We start from the raw sequence: 20,309 nt of genomic DNA, 5'->3' as shown, positions 1-20,309 counted from the left end.
CTAACCAGCGGGGGCTGATATACAGAACAAGAGGTCAGAGACGTAACAAAGCCGCAGCTAGTGCTATGGTACATTACGATCCCGCAAAACCCTAAGTTCCTGTAGTCTATGCATCTTCTTTGTGTACAATAAACCACAAGAGGTGAGCACAGTACAAATCCTACGCAATGCCAAACCGTGCTACTCGCAAAATGATTTGTGCGATAATTTCAGAGTGTGGCAGTTTAGCGTGTAATCCACAAACAAAATTTTCACTTGCATTATTTTACATCAGCCGTCAATCAGCGCACCTCTTAGGCCTCAGGCCATACGTTCAGTGCTGTTTCTACTTTAGATAATTTCTTTTTCGTTTCCTCGATTCTCTTGAGTAGACTTTGCACGCTTTCTTTCTTTTTTTTTCACAAAAACGCGATTGTGCCTATTTCATTGTTTTCTGGCATTTCTCCCGTTGAACGTACTTAAGCGACAACAATTATAACTTTGGAAGCGACAATTGAGAAACAGCTTGTACACAAGGCGTGCTCACATTTCGTAGCGTCTCGATGCCCGATATCGAAGTTAACCTCGTCACCAAGGTCGTATCCAGCTCGTTCGCCCATCGGTATATCCTGGAAATACGCCAAACAAAGGCTTTGTGTTAGAACATCACTAGTACTTCTTTTCTTTTTTGCGCATGAATGCCTTAACTGCACGCTTCGACGAACTCTCGATTCCTGCGCTTACTTCTGAACAGCTAAACCACAGACGGAAGGGGGAAACTAGGGGAAACACAAGCATGAAACGCTGTTTTGCTGGCAACGTTTCCCCGGCTTTGATAACTCTGTTCTCTCTCGTTGCCGACCTCTGCTAATGTGAACGTTTCGCCGTTATGGAAAAAACTGCGTCATGATGACGTTATCGAATAGGTTTCGCAATTGCCAGTGTCATCTGTTGCCGCTTCAGAATATTCGCTTCTTTTTTTTTTCGCCGTTGTAGATGGCATTGCGAGCAAAGACTGTCTTTCATAGAATTCCCTATACCGCATACCTTTTCGAAGCGCTTGTAGAAGTCTGGTAAAGGTCTCGGTAAGTATTCATTAAAAAAAAGTTCTCACGGGTAGAATGGTTCGTAAGGGCAAGTGTCATTCAAAGTGATGCTGGACGTACCCTTAGCGACACACGCCGTGAGCTTCAACTTTCTAGTTTAACGTTTTCTTTGGACCTAAACGGTAGAGTTTAACCATGGCGAATTCACTTTTATGTAACGCTAATTGTCTCCCTTTAAAAAAAGGAGAGATGTACACTTTATTTTAGTTCATGTTAGCTGTCAAATTACGTGCCATAGACATTCAGTGATTCATGCCTTCATTCTTTTTTGCCTTAATTTGCAAAAAAAGAAGCATGTTTTTCATGACTCATCTGTCCACAATTCAAGGTTGTACTTTCATTTATAGACAAAGCAACAGACTATATGATAGCAGCTGCTGTGCATTACCTCATGTTGTTTATAATAATCATTAAGGAGCCTAATGAAGCTGCTTTTTATTTGAACCGATAGCTTAGCTATACATATCGGCGCTTTTCTTTATCTTATAGGCTGATATGCGAAACTGTTCGCCCTCAAGCACGAGGTATTCTGTATACAGTGTTGCAGTACTGCACTGTCACTATCAAACCTTCAGAAAAGAGACAAGCCGGCTTTCCCGAAATGCATAACTGCAAAAAGTATTGGAACAAGTGCTTATTTTTTTTATATTCCCTTTTTTTTCCAAACAAGTAATTACTGGGCACCTCGTTCCCTATTGCTTTCGTTTGGTACGTACGAAGGGAACTAATCCACAAAAGTGAGAACACCGCATTCAACTGCACATTTATCAGAATTCAAAAGATGTGCAAGCCCTCGCATTTTGGCCACTCTATACAGTGTCTCATATCAAAGCTGGGGCTTTTCAAGTACATCCATTCAACGCGTACGAGGACCACGCGTGCTGAACGCGGTCCTTATTATACGTGGAGAAAAATCTTGCGTTTTTTATCCGTACCCGCGCACGTGTACGCTATTCATGTACCTAGCAATCAACACGCATGCTTGTGCCCAATGAAATTCCGCAGTAAACGCGAGCAAACGTAGCGCACTCTGTGCTTTAATGCCCAGCACTGACCAAGTTCGAATGGGCTCGCGAAAGAGAAGAAGGAAAAAAAAAGAGATTATTCCTTCAGCCTGGCGTGAGAAATGTTTACATGAAAGACTTGCTTGTACGGTTTGGCAAAGAACTGCGCAACGCAAATGAAATTCTTTGACCTCCAGGTTCCAGTGCCGGGAAATGAGGCACGTTTGCATGAATTCATTTCGTGTTCACCCATTACCGTGGAATTGTGCGTCTCGCTTTTATGGGCTGGTTAGAAGAAGGGGTGAGGTAGGATCTGCCAGCTTATTCGAACGCGCAGAGGGGAATTACCTCTAATGCAATAAGCTGATCAGAAGTCGCACTCGAAAACTCGCTTAACCCAAGGGAAACCGGTGCTCGGTAAAAGGAATACGCCTGTCATATGGCTGCCCAGCCAGCCTTTATGCGCTTTGCGGTGCAAACAGAAGAACGCAGCGCCCTTCGTAGCTTGAGCTTTTTGTGGTAAATAGCGAATAGGAAGATTCGGTGCTCGTCGCTGGTAAGGTAGGGAAACGTAAGTAGATTAATGGGCTTGCTTCTGTTCCAAGTAAGCAGGAAGAACAGGTACCGATGATTCGCCTGAGTTTAAAAGCGTTCCCTCTCTTCCCGTCCCGTTGAAGGTGATTCCCTTTGCCGAAGCTGCGCATAATTCTTCATTCTGTATACTTTCTTTCTGCTTCTGTATCGATCTTTTGTGTTTATTGAAATGAAAATGAAATGAATAGATTTAGTCAACCTATACTGGTGACGGTTAATGTTTTTCGGATTATTATTATTTATTTATTATGCTACGTGTGTGCAAGCACTCAGACCTCAAGGTTGTTCTTGGACATGATTGATTGATTGATTGATTGATTGATTGATTGATTGATTGATGGATCAATAAAAAATAATGTGTCGGTCTTGGAGAATCTACAGTGAATTGAATATTTCACACTGGTGTTGTCGTGGAGTGAACAGCATTGCGCATTTCGGTACCTTTTTTTCAGAGGAAACGTAAGGCGATGAATTCTGACTATTGCTTAAAGAAAAGAACAAAGTGTATTTGTTTCTATCATAATTTGCATGTTCCTTATCGCACACGTGCATGAAACAAAGAAGATAAAAAAGCAGATTAGAAATGAGGGAAAGAGACATAATTAGCGAACGAAAGAAGGAAGGAAAGAAGAAGCAAATGTAGAAGGGAAAGAAAGTGTGCGCCGACCTTACGACTCCACAAGCCAGAGCCGGCTACTGCGCGCCCGTCGGAGAAGCCTCGCTCGCGGCTGGGCCCAGCAAATTACTTTAGCCGCGCGGCCTACACTGCCGGGGCGTATACTATAGGCTTCGGGCCAGAGCGGGCACAGTACGCGGGCCAGGGAGCGGACGAGCGCGATGCACCTTGCAAAATGCCGTCGCGGCAACGCTGCCTTCGGCGTCGAGCGGCGACGAAAGCGAGCGCGAGTGTACACTTGATATTCGGCTAATGAGTGGCGCAAACAGGGAACACGCCTCCGCGCCCGTGCCCATACCGGATCGTGCCAGCAGTTCCCAAAGCCAAAACGTCTCCGACAAAAGGCACACAACAGCGGCGAGAAAAAGCAAACTATGACAGCACAGGTACGCGTGCCGCTGAAAGAAAGTCTCGCCGGGGCAACGGAACGCTGCTGGAAGTGGCAGGGTGTGGTGTGCGAGTCGAGAGCGCTCGCACATGGCACAGTGAGATGGCGTAGGCGTGTACGCTCGTGTATGCCGCTGTACTGCGCCTTCGCTTCCTCGTATCCGCGCCAGGTTGCCCACACCTTTCTTCTTGCACTACCAGAACTCGGGAACCTATCTTTTCTGCTCTTTTCCTTTCAATTCTCGGTGCTTGAGTTTATCTTTCTATTTAATTCCCCCTGCTTGCGCTTTTCGTCTGCCTGTTTTCGTTTTTCGTCTGCCTGTTTTCGTTTTTCGTCTGCCTCTTTTCGTTTTTCGTCTGCCTGTTTTCGAGGCACGCTCTGTAATTTGTGCCGGGGAATGGCGGAAACAGAATCAAACTGGAGGCGCACGAAAGAAAGGAAGAAGGCGATGCCGACTGCGCCCTGTCCAGCACGAAAGTGAGAGCGCGAAGAGAAGGTACACTGCACGACAGAGAGAGCGCGCGCGGAATTCGAGGTTAATTCGATTCTCCCGCGCTGTTCACGTCGTCTCAGCGTCGAGCGCGATTCTCTCTGCTACTGCGTCAACAACTGCCGAGCGCCGGTGGGAATGGCAGCCGACGCGCACGCCCCGCAGCAAGCGAGCGCTACGCCCGTTTCGTTTTCCATTAGCCGCTCTCCTTGAGCCTCATTTTGGAATGGCACGCGCGAGGAGAAGATGCGCTCGCGGAGATTCGAAACTAGCGCTGATGCCGCGTCTTGCGCGCAGTGCGTGGCCGAGACGAGAGAAAAGGGAATTAACAGATTCCACTCGGGGATGCTCTTTCGTGGCGAGGCTTCGCGCCACTGTCAAGCAGTTCCAATGAAACTGACGTCACCGCAGACGCAAGTCGGGATCAATTATACTTAGTTCCAAAGTATAGTGCAGCACTGGAGTGGATAACACCGATCGTACCATGCCCTTCCCCTTTCCCCTGTCCTTCGTCTCCCCTTCCCTTAATCTTCAGGAGGTTTACAAACGGTTACACCGGTAAGCTTCCGGTTTTGTCCGTAGAAGTAGAACGGGCGAGAGAGACAATGCCGTGCCGGCAAAGCAGGGGCCCACAGATCTACAAGGGCTTTTTTTGTGCAAGTTGCCAAGTAATAAATCAGTTTCGCCGCATACTATGCGGAAAATTCTAAATGTCTGTGTTTGAAGTCTGGTGTTTTGAAGCCTTTGTTTGAACCCTAAGGGGTCTTGGTGAAGCTGAGGGGAGCATAAAGACGAATTAAGATAGCAATGATTGTGATGGTCGCACTACCCATGGCTGTGCCACGAAAGCCTGCTTTTATGGAAAAATTGACATCTTTTCTTCTAACACTTATCTAATTGCTGCGAGCTCGCGACACAGGAGGCGTGTCCATCTGATTAAAGGGAGAACGCCTGCTCTCCCAGCTGGCAATTAATGAAAGACTTATGCCTGAAACAGCGCCTATGTAATCGCGCCGTAGTTTATCCGAATTCAGATATGCTAAACCCTAATTTTACAGCGCCAGTGGGACAAAGTTGGCTCCAGCTTGAGTTGGCATGTCTCGCATTTCCAAGCGCATTTGGGAAAGGCGATGCGACGCCGTTTACCTGCAACGCATCCTGTCTCGCGCAAACGTAGCTCCACGTGCGTGTCGACTCACGCCCGTAAATCTACCCTCGCCTGGCGCATTAATTGGAAACGCCTTCCCAGCGCATTGCCGCTACTTACATGAAGGCGATGCGCAACTGTCGCGGCTGTGATCAGGTTATGGTTATCAACTGGCTCACTGACCGAAAACCTCGGCGTCTGTAGCAGCGAAACGGTACCTAAATTCCCGTTGGCTGCGACGCCACGTCACGTGCGTGCCTCGACGGAGCAGTGGTGCGCGAAAGGGAACAACCTGCTGCCGCATTGGCGCGCCAGATGTTGCGTGAGGTCATCGCCGCGAAGCCACGTCGACCTCGTTCTCCCTCTCGGAGAGCCCTGTGTTATCCGCGCAAGCTCTCGCCTGCGTTCTTCGCCTTGTTAATCGCCATCAAGAAGTTCATGCATAAAATGACAGAATATAATCGATAGGAAAAATGTTGGTGGTATACTCACTATAGTGAGCTTCGAGCCTATGACCCCACGCCCTGAAGCCGAGTGTCTTACCCACTGAGCTAAACCAGCGCATCCTAGGTGGCAGGCACTCTGCTTTATGGCATCATGCTACTTAGACCGAACTTTCTGTCGCCAAGCCCGGCGTGACGAAAGCGGTTACGTCAATATCCCCGCTGATTCAGGAGCGTCGCCATTGGACTTTATGCCAGTCGGTCAAGAAAGCATGACGTCACGGATAGAAGTGCATCGGCCTTGTGCTATCTATAGGAGGCGCTAGCCAAGCGTCTCAAAGCGTTCGCGTGCACGCAAGGAGTTCATAACTCGAAGGACCGCCCAGCGGTGTTCAGAAGGGCATTAGTGCCTTCGCACTGACAATTTATAAGAAGTGGTAAGGTGTCCTCTGATTTTGTATATCCTTTCGTTAAGCGCCGCAGCCACTGAGGTGTACAATGCGGGTTTGCACGGGCTTCAGCAGTGACAACTTCGCGGTTATCTTGTACAGAGAAGTGGGCGCGCCGACGTCGCCAGACGCCCCGTCGGAAATACGTCCCCAACTACGTTCCAAGCGAACGCCACATAAAGCGCATATACCGTTATACCGGGCGCTAGACAAGCCTGCGGACGGCTGTGCGCGTCACCAGGTGCACGCTTTAGTGGCGCCACGCACAGGCGGGGCAGGGACGTGCCGGACGGTCTGCAACGCGGGAAATGATTAAGAGGAACATTGCGACTTGAGCTATGGACTCATTCAGACGTGCTCCGCAGTGGCAACGCTCGCATCGCGGAGACGACGTGCTGCGCGCGCTGTTGGCTCGCAGCGTGTTCTCCGACGTGGCTCGTTAGGTGGAAAATGGGGCCGCCGCCGCTTAGGACCTGTCTTGTCTGTTTGTTCTTCCAAGTGCGCCGGCCTGTGCAGCACGATTTGTCTCTGCGGACGTTAGTGAATAAAAGCACGCGCCGCAGCCACGTATTACATGAACGCGACGACAAAAAAAAAATAAAGAAATAAGATAGACATGTGGCACGAGATGGCAAAACGCATCCGAGCTGTTTTTGATCGCGTCCTAAATAAACGAATCTGCTGTCACATCAGTGTGTGCGAACTTGTTTTAAAGAGAATATGTTTTAGCTTCGACCCTTTTCATTCCGATGTGTGTTAAAGGTGCACACGGGCTTTCGTTATTCAGCCGCTGATGGATTAACTGAACTGGTGAACAGAGTATTACGTGAGGATTTTCTCAACGCTGGCCAATCACGCAGCCAAAGTTCCTATACTTGTCGCAGTTAATAAATAAACAACAAACAAACGCCCTCACGTAAGAGAAATATCGTGTACACGGCTGCTGACGACTACAGATCTCTCAGGAGCAATCCGGTGTGGTTCACGAGAGAAGAAGAGCAGTATTGCCGATGTTTTCTTGCTCTGATTGGATTTTTATGATATGTGCACGTTTAACTCTTTCAAGCATGGTGGTCACTACAGGAAACCACCGTTTCATAATTCTTGTTTTCTTTTTTGCTGCAAGATACTAATTGCTCGCATGTTTATTTTTTATTTTTCTTGTCATTATTCTACACTAATATTCTACTTATATAGTCGATCGTACAGTCCATATGGCAGCAACTTTGCTGCTCTGCGCGGACGCTATCGGTAACATAATTCTTTTTTATGGTGGACAACACCACGGAGCCTATCGCGCCCACCTATAGGCCCGCATTCAAATAAAATTTATTACGTCAGATTTGTTCCTAAGAGGAGGTGTCAACCAATCGCGATTCTAGACATACTACAGCGAAGCTGTACATGACAAAAATCCTGGTATTTCTTCGTATACGTGCCTAAAAACTCAACCAATCACAACGGAAGGCGCGCGCTGCGAGTACCGATGGGTTCCTCGCCACCCCACCAGATGGCGCTCGCCTCCATGCATCCGGGGCGGCGGCGGCACCGGCCGTGCGAGGAAAAGCAAAAAGGAGAACCAGAAAGCTTGCCATCGCGCATAGCGTTCGCCGCAAGCGTTTCTAGGTAAAAATTACGGTTCCGTAAGGTGCAGTTGCCGGGAAGCGGCAACTGTGGCATACGAAGCAGGGTATGACGCGATTATACTTTCGTATGTAAAAGAAGAACCCGCATAGCACCTAATTTCATTTGTGTTGTGATAACGCTATGGAAACGCCACGCATACTTAGGACTGCCGAAGAGTAGCGTGAACACGATCAGCGGCGACATGAACAGCAACGTCAATAGGCACAACGGCGTCGTGTACCGGCTTGGCAGGACGCAGCGGTTTTTGCTCAAAGCAAGCCACGCACAGTTAGAGGCCTGAAGAGCAGCGGGAATACGATGAGTGACGAAAGGAACAGCGACGTCAATATCAACAAGGGGTTGTGCACACGCTTGGCAATACCTTGTTAAAGGCTACGTATACGTCAAATTGGTCTGTCGGATCAGGTGATATCACAGATTCGCTGGCCAGCCACCTTCACGGCGTGAATTAGAGCCAATTTTCTTTTACAGCGAAGCTGTTAGGGCTAGTTCCCCCGTAATCGTGTCCGTGCGTAGACACAAAACTCCCCATATATACGTGGGCCAATCCCGAAGATAGTGTAATGCCGGGCCGCCCGCGGAGGAGGTGCAGTTCGCCATTAAGGGGCCCACGTACGCAGCTTCGCTGATCATCCTTGTTCACAACGTCGAATGGCACTGAGTTTTTATTAGCGAAGTTGGTGGGCTAATCCCAAACAGCTCTTACGAATGAAAAGCTGTGCGAATTCGAGGACGGGGAGTGAATGCAGCACGCAAAATTCAAAGAAAAGAATATGTCAAGGGAAAATAATGGTCAATGGACAGCGTGAGCGAGTAGCAATTACAATGTTGTCCTCAGTTTTAGGAAACACAAAGGCAAATCGCATATTTTTTAGGAGTGTTTAAGGAACCATTCCAGCAGGGTGCACGGTTACATGCGTTCTCAATTTTCTTAGTTCTTGTAAAATGAGTCTTCTTTTTGTTCAATAGTTTTCTCACTGAAACAAAGTCCGCGCATGAAAAAGTTATTACGAGAGGGTACAATTTCTCGTTTCTTGTTTCGAGTGCGCTATATGAATACCTTCTGATATAGGCTATCTGTACAGCACTCAGTTTGCGGTTTTCTGTTCTATTCATGTGGCCCGCGTGTGTAGATGTGTAGAACTCCGATGTGTATGTATGTATGTAGCATAGAGTGTGATTTAAATTACCAAGCTGATACTTCAAAAGCTTAACAGCGCTATAATCAGGCCACGAAAATTGGACACTTCTTCGCGATTTCAGGAGAATTTTTTTCATCCATCAGTGCAAAACATTCTAATAAGCGTGTGCAGGCTCTGTCAGGTTTGCAAGATATCTGGCCCTCAATTGTGTTATGCAATAAATAAGTTAGTCCGAGTTTAATGGTTCGAAAGCAACTAAGACCATGCTAAATAAGTAAAGCTTAAGTATTCGCAAAGGATATTCCATTTGTGATTTTTATATTATTCTTATTTTTTTTGCCAGACTTCTCACATATAGTCGCCTGTGCCTTTTCTTGAGGGGAGCTGTTGTTTAGTTCGCGTAGGAACACCCGATACACAGTTTTCAGGAAATCTGCCTAGTCGCCGCCAGCGCTTCGATATGGAAAGCAGGTCAACAAAGAGTTCTTTCTTTTTCTCTCTCTCTCTCTCTTTCTCTCTCTCTCTCTTTTTCTTTGAAGCGCTGCCATGACAAAGTACGCATAGTCAGCTAGGCAGCAGGAGCTGCCTAGCTTACTCTGTGTCACTGCTAGCTCGTCTTCGTAATGGTCTCTTGCCGTCTAATGAGGATTGCTAACTGTGATCGATACCAGAGGGCGCCACAGCAAGCGACCGGAAAATGAGCGCTGCGCACAGGAAACGACCTCACGCGCCGCTGATGACATCCGCGACGACTAGTCTCTCCTTCCGGTATCCTGACGCCACGCACTTCCGGTCTAGACAACGACCGTCAACGCGTGCCGCCTTTTCTTCAAGGCGGGGAAGGAAGAACCCGATAAGTTGGCAGATGTCGTCGAAATTGTGGAATTTAGGTCAGCGAGTCATATCAAGAGATATAAATGGCATGTATAGTTGCGCGAGCTTCTCATAAAATTCCAGCCTCGTGATCACTCCCACTGGCGGTTAAACGAACTACAACCCGAGAATCGACGTCTTTAGTCGTACATGCTCCCTCTTCGCGCTTAGCCAAAGCTTCCTAATATTTAGAGTCGACGCTGCAAGAGAGCTTCGCAGTCTCGCTCGTACAATCACGTTAGGTTGCTGGCATACACCACAGAACTCTAAGTGTCGTTTACACAGCCTCGACCCATCACTGAACCTTACATTACCAGCGAACCTTCCACGACGTGACGCAACACTGCTGTGTCGGCTGTGGGTAGGAGTAGCATTCACCAACTCCTACAGCTATCGTATCGGAATGGCGGATTCACCAATGTGCGCTAAGTGCAAGTGTGAAGAGACCATCAGTCACCTTCTGTGCCACTGTTCTCGCTTCGATAATCAACGTGCGACTCTCCAGTGTGCCTTGAATAGACTGGATGACAGGCCATTTACGGAAGCGAAGATCTTGGGAGCCTGGCCTCACAGCTCATTGGCCCAGAAAGCAGTTCGAGCGCTTTGTCGCTACCTGAGGGCAACAGACTTGAGTGCCCGACTATAGACATCCTACACCTAAGTTCTCTCTCTCTCCCTCTTTCACTCCCCATTCCCCTCCCCACGTGTAGGGTAGCAAACTAGACTCAGTCTGGTTAACCTACCTGCCTTTCCGTCTTCCCTTCTCTCTCCCTCTCTTCCTAATATTTCCACCTTACGTAAGAAGGGAGTGATAATTTCTCTCCATAAAAAGGCGCGCCAAAGCCCGCAATGCTGTAAATGTGTCGCTCTTAATTATTCTTCATAAAACGGAGAGTACAAGAAAAAAACGTTTATCAAACCGAATGTGTGAGGAAGAAAAGACGCAGTCAAGATAATCGGTAAGCTTGCTCAACAGCGCTCGATGTTGTCTTATTTCGATTTCCGGCACGTCAGACATTGACTAAATGTTGATTAAACAGCGGTTTTTGTTGCCTTGCTTTAGTATCAGGCTTTCCAGGCATGGACAAAATGTAGACTCGCCAACGGCTGGTATCGGCTCATTTGGACTTCAAGCATTCCAAGCGACTAAAAAAGTATCTGTACAGGTTGGCAGCTTTTGTTCTATGTTTTGTGATTTTTTTATATGATATAAGGAGGTGTTGACGCACTATTCAACCCTTTCCCTACCATGGGGAAAATAGGTGTTTTTGTAGGTTACGCTGGATTTCTGTTTTCTGAAGGAACTACTGGACTCAGTATTTTTTATAATGTATGAACAAAAAGGAGAATAAGTGCGCTCTTCACGCATAAATGTTTTATCAACGAGATACATGTTATAGAAAGATATAAACTGGCAGAATGAAGATTGTGTGATAGAATTGAACAAGGTTTGTAATGACACGCTTGTATATATTAAGACTAATATGTAACAAGAGTTATTAGATATACAAAATACGTTAGTGTTTAATAGCCACTATCTCCGCCAAAACCACAATTTTTCATAGAACAGGTATTCCAGTACAAACATTTAACTGCAAACAGTGCGGTTGGGCGTGCCAGGCTGCGGCCGCCGGTGTTACGGGCTGCTTTGCGTTGTCGTCACTCTCAGAGTCCAAGTTCAAAAAAAGAGGCAACATCCTCACACTCGCTGCTGCTCGATCCATCGATAAAGTCAGCCACAGACGCAGCGGAATCGCGAGATTTGCGATCTCTCGAAGCACGCGCGCCGCTACCGTATAGTCGGCCATTTTTGCATTGACCACCGACCATTTGACCATTGACAATTGACCATTTAGTCGGCATTGACGATCGCGAAACTTCGAAGCACGTTCAAAAATAATCGTGCATTCAGACAAAAATCGCGTTGCTCAGAAAACGAGCAGAAAATAACATAGTTGTCCTCCTGGACGTCCGATGGCACAATGTCTCCATGAGCGGTGTGGAAGGTCTCAAAACCGGAGTTTCAAACCATCGACAGCGGGCAGCTATTTTTGGTTTCTGCTTTGACGACCGCGAAACATCAAAACGAGTTCAAAAATCACCGCTTGGTGGGAAAAAAGCGAACTGCTTAGAAAACAAAAGTATAGTTCTATTCCTTTGCGTCCGATAGCGCGGTGGGTCCGTGAATGGCGCGGAAGGCACCGAAAGCTGCGTTTCAAACCATCGTTAGCGGGCTAACCATGCCCAGTGGGCGCGGTACGGAAAGCGTTAAGGCGCCGGCTACTCCTTAGCTCTTGAATGGGTTTAGCCTGCAACGTACAGGGCTAAAGATTACATATTGAATACCCTTTTCATACAACACTATGACGTAAGAAATACATGGTACATGCAATATACAAGTTAAATGACTCCACAGTTCTGCAGAAGAAAGTCTCAAAGGTACAAATGATAATGTCGCCTAATCATATACTGTTTCTAGTCAGCGGGTGGTACAAATATCGTGTAAATGCATTATCACATATAGTCACAACAGAACAGTCAACGTAACATAATCCGTAAACACGTACATACTGACACGTGTACTTCCACTACCACGTGACAATATATACAGCGACATTGAAATGAAAGGAACATTAAAAGCGTTAATAACGCCAATCAATGCGGCTGTCTTCTAGAGAAGTTTTTAATGCTTTTAAAGAACTCTTCTGCAAAACCGTTGTTGGCCAAGGACCCAAAAGTTTGTTTAAAGTGAAATTTCTGCGGTCTAATGTATTTAGGGTTTATATAAGTCGGCGTCTTGGTGTGTCGTGATGTGGGCAGTCTAGAAGGCGGTGATGTATATCTTCATCTACAAATCCACAATAACATTCGGGGGTGTCCGCAAGGCCAATTTTATATAAGGTTTTCTGTAGGGAGTGCCTAGCCTTAATCGATGAATAAGGGTTTCCATATTTCTGTCTAATGACAATGACAATTTGGATTCAATAAACGGATCAATATGACACAAATCCGAGCTCTTATAATTCTGGTCAAACCAACTGTTTCTACACATTTGAAAGTCGTTGCCCTTATAATGCAGCGTAATTTATTCTTTGATATTGGGAGCGGAACCAGATCATTTTTTAGATGTGCTTGTCGTGCTGCTTCATCGGCTGCTGTGTTGCCAGGAATCCACTGGAATGCCATTCCATGCTTCGCTTAGCTTGCCTTTGTGAAGTCTTTAAGTGTTTCGTATATTATGCTGTCAATGATTGTTTTTTCCTTTTGTGCTGCAGAGTTATGTTAGAGCCGCCTGTGAATGGCGGAAAATTACCCATTTTTGCGCATCTCTTACTGACAATATAAGATTTATCGCACATGGGATTGCGAATAGTTCAGCCATTGTGGATGAAGTCGCACGAGATAACTTAAAGGATTCTTGTTTCTTGAAGTGCGGTATAATGATTGCTGAAGTTGAAGAAGTTGCTGTACTGGAGCCATCTGTACAGACGTGTCTGTACCTGAATACCGCATATATATCTGGTAAAATGCTAGTTGTTGAGCAGCTTGAATGAACAAGTCTCTTTTTCTGAATATCCCGTCTAATGACAATACGGGTTTGGAATCCTAAGCAGCCATGGAGGATATTCGACGTCTGAATTCCAAAATCAATTTCTTGTCAATCTATGAAGATTTTCTCGAATTTTTTTATTAACATAACTTCGATCACGTTTCGGTATGTCAGAGCCAATAGGTGGCTTTTATGCTGTATTTGAAGACGGAAATAATGTCGGCACGTTTCTGTAGTTCGCATAATTGGAGACGGGGATTGGCGAGCCTCAGCTAATACAAGACGGCTAGAAGTCGCTCATGGATCTCCTATACATATACGTAGTGCTCTAGCTAAAAGTCCTTGAAGTCGCTCTTTTAACGTATGGGAAAGTCCGTGTAAGATGGGCGCGGAATACGCAATTTTTTTGTCGCATGGTAAACAGTTGGCATGGACAATACTGATCCGCCCCATGATATACCTGCAAGTCTGCGAAGTATATTCACTGTCGCATTGACCTCGTTTTCGCTTTTTTTTTTCTTTAGGCGGGGTGCCCAGGATAGCTGCTTATCAAGTATTGTGCCAAGAAATTGATGCTGTGTGACAATCATTAGAGGATGTCCTTCCAGATTAAGAGTGAAATTTTTGAACGCCCTCCGAGTGAAGGGCAATACAGCTGTGTTTGCGTGGGATAGAACCATTGCTCTCTGTCTCAAAAATTTGTTAATAATATTTATGCCGTCTTGCAATGCCATCTAAAGTAATTGAACTTAGACCCAGATGTCCAAATGCACACATCATCTGCATACAGTGAAATCTTAACTGTGATGGCAGTCTTCTTGTTAAATCAGCCATGACGCAGTTAAAAATAAAAGGGCTGAGTACGCTTCCCTGTGGTACTACCTGTTTGACAATATGTTCAGCACTCTTTACTTCACCCATCTGAACAAATATCTTGCAACCTGATAAAAATTCAGAAATCCATCGCAAGGACCTGCCAGACATTCTGAGTTCTAACATACTTAGCAGAACATGAACGTGACTAACAGTGTCAAATGCCCTCTTGATCTCTAGGAATACTGCTATAGTCATGTTTCCACGTGCACGCTCGTGTTCCACACAGGTAACTATACCCAGTATAGTATACATTGTGCATATCTGTTTTCTAAAACCTGTTAAGTAGTCGCACCCCACAACCATTTCCTTACACCACCATTGAAGTCGCGCGTCAATCATTTTCTGCATTAATTTGCATAAACAACTTGTCAAACTAACTGGGCGAAAGCATTCAAGGCACAAGGGCATCTTACCCTGTTTTAAAATTGTGATGATTCGAGCGAGTTTCCGTGAGTCAGGTACAGTTTCTTCTATTCATAGATTATCATAGATGTCTAAGAGAGCATTTATACCTGTCGGCCCGAGGTTTCTTAGCATATTGTACGTAATGTCGTCCGATCCAGCAGCAGACTTTTGGCGACATGATGCAATTTTACATTGAAGCTCGCTTGATGTGAAAGCGTGATCTAATTGGGGATGTTGTGCAAGCAGTAATTTTCTGCTTAGCTAACACTACTTATTTATCAAATTCTGCACATTGTGATGAAAAAGCAGGTCTGGAATTGAGCTCGCAAAATTCATCTGCAACTATTATCTCACATATGTCCCGAGCGATAGCGAGAGCGCGAAATGGGAAGCTTTGTGTTATAAGTTCGTGTGAAGAACAACTTACTAGAAAAATTTGTGGGACAGACGTGTGAGGAGACAGCGTATCACAGAAATCGCGCCAGCGCCGTTTGCCTACATTTTCCATGCGTCTGCGCATTACATTGTAAATTTCCTGAGCATTTTTGTATGCTTCTACACTTCCTTTCTGTCGGTACGCACTTTATGATTTTGTTTTCATTTTTAGCTTCTTGTTTCATGCCCCAAAACATCATCAGTACTATTGAGTTATACTACACTAAACCTGTCTCTTGTTACGCAAATTTATTGATGTCGTTTGTTTCCATCTCTCGAAGTTCTTCAGCACGTTTCGGAACCACGTCACGCTGGTGTTCTGAAGCTTCTTTTCTTTTTTCTGACTGAACCGCCGCCTTATATGCCGCCACCACTACCAGAAACTATCCTTTAGTTGACTAACTACGGTTTCGCAAGAGCAGCAGAAGCAGAGAACCGCTCAGGTCGGCAAACAGCACTCCGCCTCTATTAGCGATTCTCTGCGCTCTCTTCGGAAAGAAAGTGGTCAAACAAAAGTCGGATGTAAGCTCACCCCGAATGCCATCGACATCTGTTTCCCAACCCCGGTGCGTGGTTCCGCATCAATAGTCTCACCAGCAGGAAAAATTCCTCACACGCACCGCGAACCCTGCAAGAGCGCTCTGTTGTGTGCGCACGCACACAACGACGCCTAGTGGCAGCGAAGTTCACTGTGGAGTCAACCGAGACATGCGCGAACGCGCGCGCACGAAACGCCCCCCTTTTGGGAGCTCCGCGTTCTCCCTCGTGTCTGCAGGGCATCATCCTCTCACTGAAAGCGAGCTTCTCCGCGCGGCGCGGGAGTCCACTGGGGGTAGCAACTTTCGGGAGTGGGGACCTCGTAATTACAGGTTGTCGGGCGAAGCGGGGCGCGCGCGAGTTGCGAAGGTTAACTCGGCGGCTCCAGAATAGCGTTCGGAGCGCGCGCATCCGAGAGCAGAGGTCCAAGGCGAGGGGCTAAAAGGGATGCGCTAAGCAACGCCGAACCGACGGGAGCCAGAGCCAGGCCGTTCGGCTGCATATTTCATGCCACGTGATGCACCTGAGAGGAAGGACGCGGATGCCTTAATGGCTCGCTTTTGAAAGCCGCCCCGATGAACGCTGCTGTTATGCCGAGCAACAACTTCGCATTCGCGTTTGCTCGATGTCCGCTGCTTTACCGGGTTTGCGTGGACGACGAGCACAGTGTGATCTGCCGTCGTTCTCTCTGACGTACTTTGGAACTTTCGTTGTCTCCACTTCGCTGCAGAAAACTATGCAAAGCAAAACAGAGAGGAATGGAGGCCAAAAAAAAAAGCGATGCTATTTACTCACTGGTTTGCGGTAGGATATGTAGTCTCTACATTGTCGGTTTCTGCAAGGATGCATCCCTATATAATAATTGCTACTTTCGCTCATATCCTTAGTATTTAATCAGTGTTTCTTTTATACTAGGCAATTTCTAAATTTTGTGGTTATTTATATTTTTTTTCTATAAATATAGCACGGTAGTTGAGTGCATTGTCTTAACTACCACTTTGCTATAGCGGGTTCTTCGGCAGGTCACAATTATAATGTTGTGGCAGTTAAGAAAGAACGACGACAAATAACCCTTCACTGGCCGGTAGCTCTCACTCCCCATCGCTCGTCATTTTAGGGTTATCTTTTCGCATCACATGGAACGTGTGAGCAGCAGCAATAACCAACAACGCACTAATTCTGGGCTTAGCACCGTGCCGTAACTTTCCATCTTTTTTTATTTTCTCTCTCTTCAGCAACTTTTGCTCCATAAAGCCGGTCAATGCATTAGAGAGAGAGAAAAACTCTTTATTGTAAAGCAGAGTGCTTAGCCAGCGTATTTCCTCCTACATGCTTCCCAGCAGGGAATGGGAAGAAGCAGAGAAGAAATGCTCTTGAAGGTGGGAAGAAGAAAAAGAGAAAGAAATAAAAAGGAAAGGGTGCTGGTCTTGTGATTCTATCGGCAGCTGAATAAGCGTCCGAGGTGATGAAAGCAGGTAATCGTGTTAAAAGCTGATAGTTAATGCCAAAAAAAAAACTGTCTTGGTGTGACGATGTGTGTGTGTCATAGCTTAGAGAGCAAACCTACCGATTCAATATAAGAAACAAGAAGTCCAAGCCTTTTGTTGTTTTGGTGGGCAAGGCCAGAGACCCAAGGTACTACAACCGAACGATCGCTAAACTAGAGCACCTATACTAAGGCACAAAGCTTAAAACAGTGTTCTCATCATCGCCAAGAGGGAACGAGCACATTCAACGCCATTTCCATCTGGTCTTATAGCTTAATTCATTAGGAGCTGGCCTGGGAATCGATATTTCCAAGCTGAAGCTTGACACAAGCTTTTCTTCTAGACATGATAGTCGCGCTACTCATTTGTACTGCAGCTTATCAACAGAATCCATTAAGGCACTCATAACACACAGCTATTGCTGCCACAACAAGTGGGAAGATATCATGTACGCTTTTTTTTTTTTGCGGTACAAAAAACAGCAGGTGGCGGAAGCACTAAGGCGCGCCTCGTAATCATATCGTGGTTGTGGCACGTAAAACCCCAGAATTTAACTTTTCATAAAAAAAGAGCACACTTTTTTAATACTAGCAACACCTCAAGGTAACTAAATCCTCGCATTTGATCAGTAGCCATCTAGTCCGGAATAAAACAGCACCTGTCACAGATATGTATATTTCATCTTCTCAGTTAGCTGACGCCACCATTTAGTTATCGAAGTGCTATCATATCTAGCTCTGGCACAACAGTTGCGCTTAAAGTTTTTAGTCAATCCTGTCCTAGTTCTATCGCTGACACTCATTTGACACTCATAAGTACCCTTCTGCTGCGCTTAGTTAATCGTCTTTGTAGCTCCTATCTCTGATGCCGTCCAAATAGTCCTTGTGTTCGATTAGCTTAATTTTCGGATATTAGAGAAGAACAAGGGCAATCAAAGGCTGTGTTGCAGTATTGATTCGTAATGATAAAATCTGCGTACACATCGTTACAACATTATTGTCTACGGGACAAAACAAAAAAGTATGCTCACGTATGTTTTCCGTGCGGCCGGACTATTAATTACCACACTTGGGAAGTAAGTCAATCTCGACATTGATTAGTTAGTTGCTGCCACGATTAGAAAACAGCCGCTATCTAACAGAACGCTTCTAATTGGTTGATCTCTCCCTAGCGCACAGCTTGTTGGCTCCGCATGTCGTCATTAAATACACTGAAAGAAGATCGACGCTCATGTCGTTGAACAGCCCTGCCCCCACCCGCCGTGGTTGCTCAGTGGCTATGGTGTTGGGCTGCTGAGCACGAGGTCGCGGGATCGAATCCCGGCCACGGCGGCCGCATTTCGATGGGGGCGAAATGCGAAAACACCCGTGTGCTTAGATTTAGGTGCACGTTAAAGAACCCCAGGTGGTCAAAATTTCCGGAGTCCTTCACTACGGCGTGCCTCATAATCAGAAAGTGGTTTTGGCACGTAAAACCCCAAATATTGAATTAGCCCTGCCCTTGCCCCGTCCTTCCCTTCCCCCCGCGCGTTCCTACCCTCTGCCCCGTAGTATCGCGAACAATAAGTGCAGCAGGTATATATGAGGCATATCAGAGAATGCTGCTGGGGCAACAATTCTTTTTCTGAGTTTTCTTGATAGCCAAAACCATAGAGGTTAATGGTAAGAAGGCTAAAATAAGTATAAAATAAATTTAGCGCCTGGCGCGATGCCTCGTATGTACATTGTCTCAAGGCACAAGCAGATATAGTGCGTACGCAGCTCGTTGTGTCTATATTGATTAATCAATTATGGTTCGATAGCACAACAGGACGTTGTTCTATGGGGTTAAAATTAGCTCGGCGTGATTCTTCGACGCGCCGTTGTCACGGAGACGTGTGATGAGCGCACCGCTAATAACCTTTGGCCCTCGTGAGTCGTGTGCTCTATTTTTTTCCTTCTCAGGTCTTTGTGTACATATCCCCTCAAAATTGTTTATTGCATCAAGATGCCTTATACACAGCGCTATTTATTCCCTTACTGAAGCTTTATTGCCACTTGACACCTATTGCTTGAGTTTGACAAAGGTTTGTATCTTATTTGTTCATATATACAGGTATACATGCAGGTACAGCCGCCCCTCTCCGTATTTCTCATAGGAAGAGGAAGATAAAGGGGACGGCGTTCTAGGGAAGAAGTACAGTGGAAAATGAATCAGAAGCTATTATTCTTGTGGATATTTCATGAGGTAATCTAGGATTCATTTTTGTGCTGTTCAGGAAATGCTTAGCAACGCAAAGCATTCTGATGCGCGACTCATCAGAATGCTTTTCGGCTCTGGGCAATCTCGCATAAGGCAAAAGATGCGGGTTCGTTTTCCGATGCTGCATCGCCAAGAATAGTTCGTACCTGTCTTCGACGCGTCCGCAGTTGAGCTTTTATTGTAAACTGGTACGCCGCGAAGTTAATTAAACTTCATCATCATCATCATCAGCCTGGTTACGCCCACTGCAGGGCAAAGGCCTCTCCCATACTTCTCCAACAACCCCGGTCATGTACTAATTGTGGCCATGCCGTCCCTGCAAACTTCTTAATCTCATCCGCCCACCTAACTTTCTGCCGCCCCCTGCTACGCTTCCCTTCCCTTGGGATCCAGTCCGTAACCCTTAATGACCATCGGTTATCTTCCCTCCTCATTACATGTCCTGTCCATGCCCATTTCTTTTTCTTGATTTCAACTAAGATGTCATTAACTCGCGTTTGTTCCCTCACCCAATCTGCTCTTTTCTTATCCCTTAACGTTATACCTATCATTCTTCTTTCCATAGCTCGTTGTGTCGTCCTCAATTTGAGTAGAACCCTTTTAGTAAGCCTCCAGGTTTCTACCCCGTAGGTGAGTACTGGTAAGACACAGCTATTATATACTTTTCTCTTGAGGGATAATGGCAACCTGCTGTTCATGATTTGGGAATGCCTGCCAAACGCACCCCAGCCCATTCTTATTCTTCTGATTATTTCCGTCTCATGATCCGGATCCGCCGTCACTACCTGCCCTAAGTAGATGTATTCCCTTACGACTTCCACTGCCTCGCTGCCTATTGTA

General features: G+C 46.1%; 1 protein-coding gene across 2 annotated transcripts in view; it reads right to left on the bottom strand.

The window, feature by feature from the left end:
* LOC142585461 (voltage-dependent calcium channel subunit alpha-2/delta-1-like) overlaps nucleotides 1–20,309 on the bottom strand; it is a 172,890-nt gene that overhangs the window by 51,403 nt on the left and 101,178 nt on the right. For both annotated transcript variants that reach the window (XM_075696236.1, XM_075696238.1), the window contains one exon: nucleotides 527–608. In XM_075696236.1, the coding sequence (XP_075552351.1) occupies nucleotides 527–608 (82 nt within the window). The remainder of the gene's footprint in view (nucleotides 1–526; nucleotides 609–20,309) is intronic.

This window comes from Dermacentor variabilis, chromosome 6 (assembly GCF_050947875.1).
Source record: "Dermacentor variabilis isolate Ectoservices chromosome 6, ASM5094787v1, whole genome shotgun sequence".
In the NCBI taxonomy this organism is placed as follows: domain Eukaryota; kingdom Metazoa; phylum Arthropoda; class Arachnida; order Ixodida; family Ixodidae; genus Dermacentor; species Dermacentor variabilis.
This window is presented reverse-complemented; position numbering and strand designations above follow the sequence as displayed.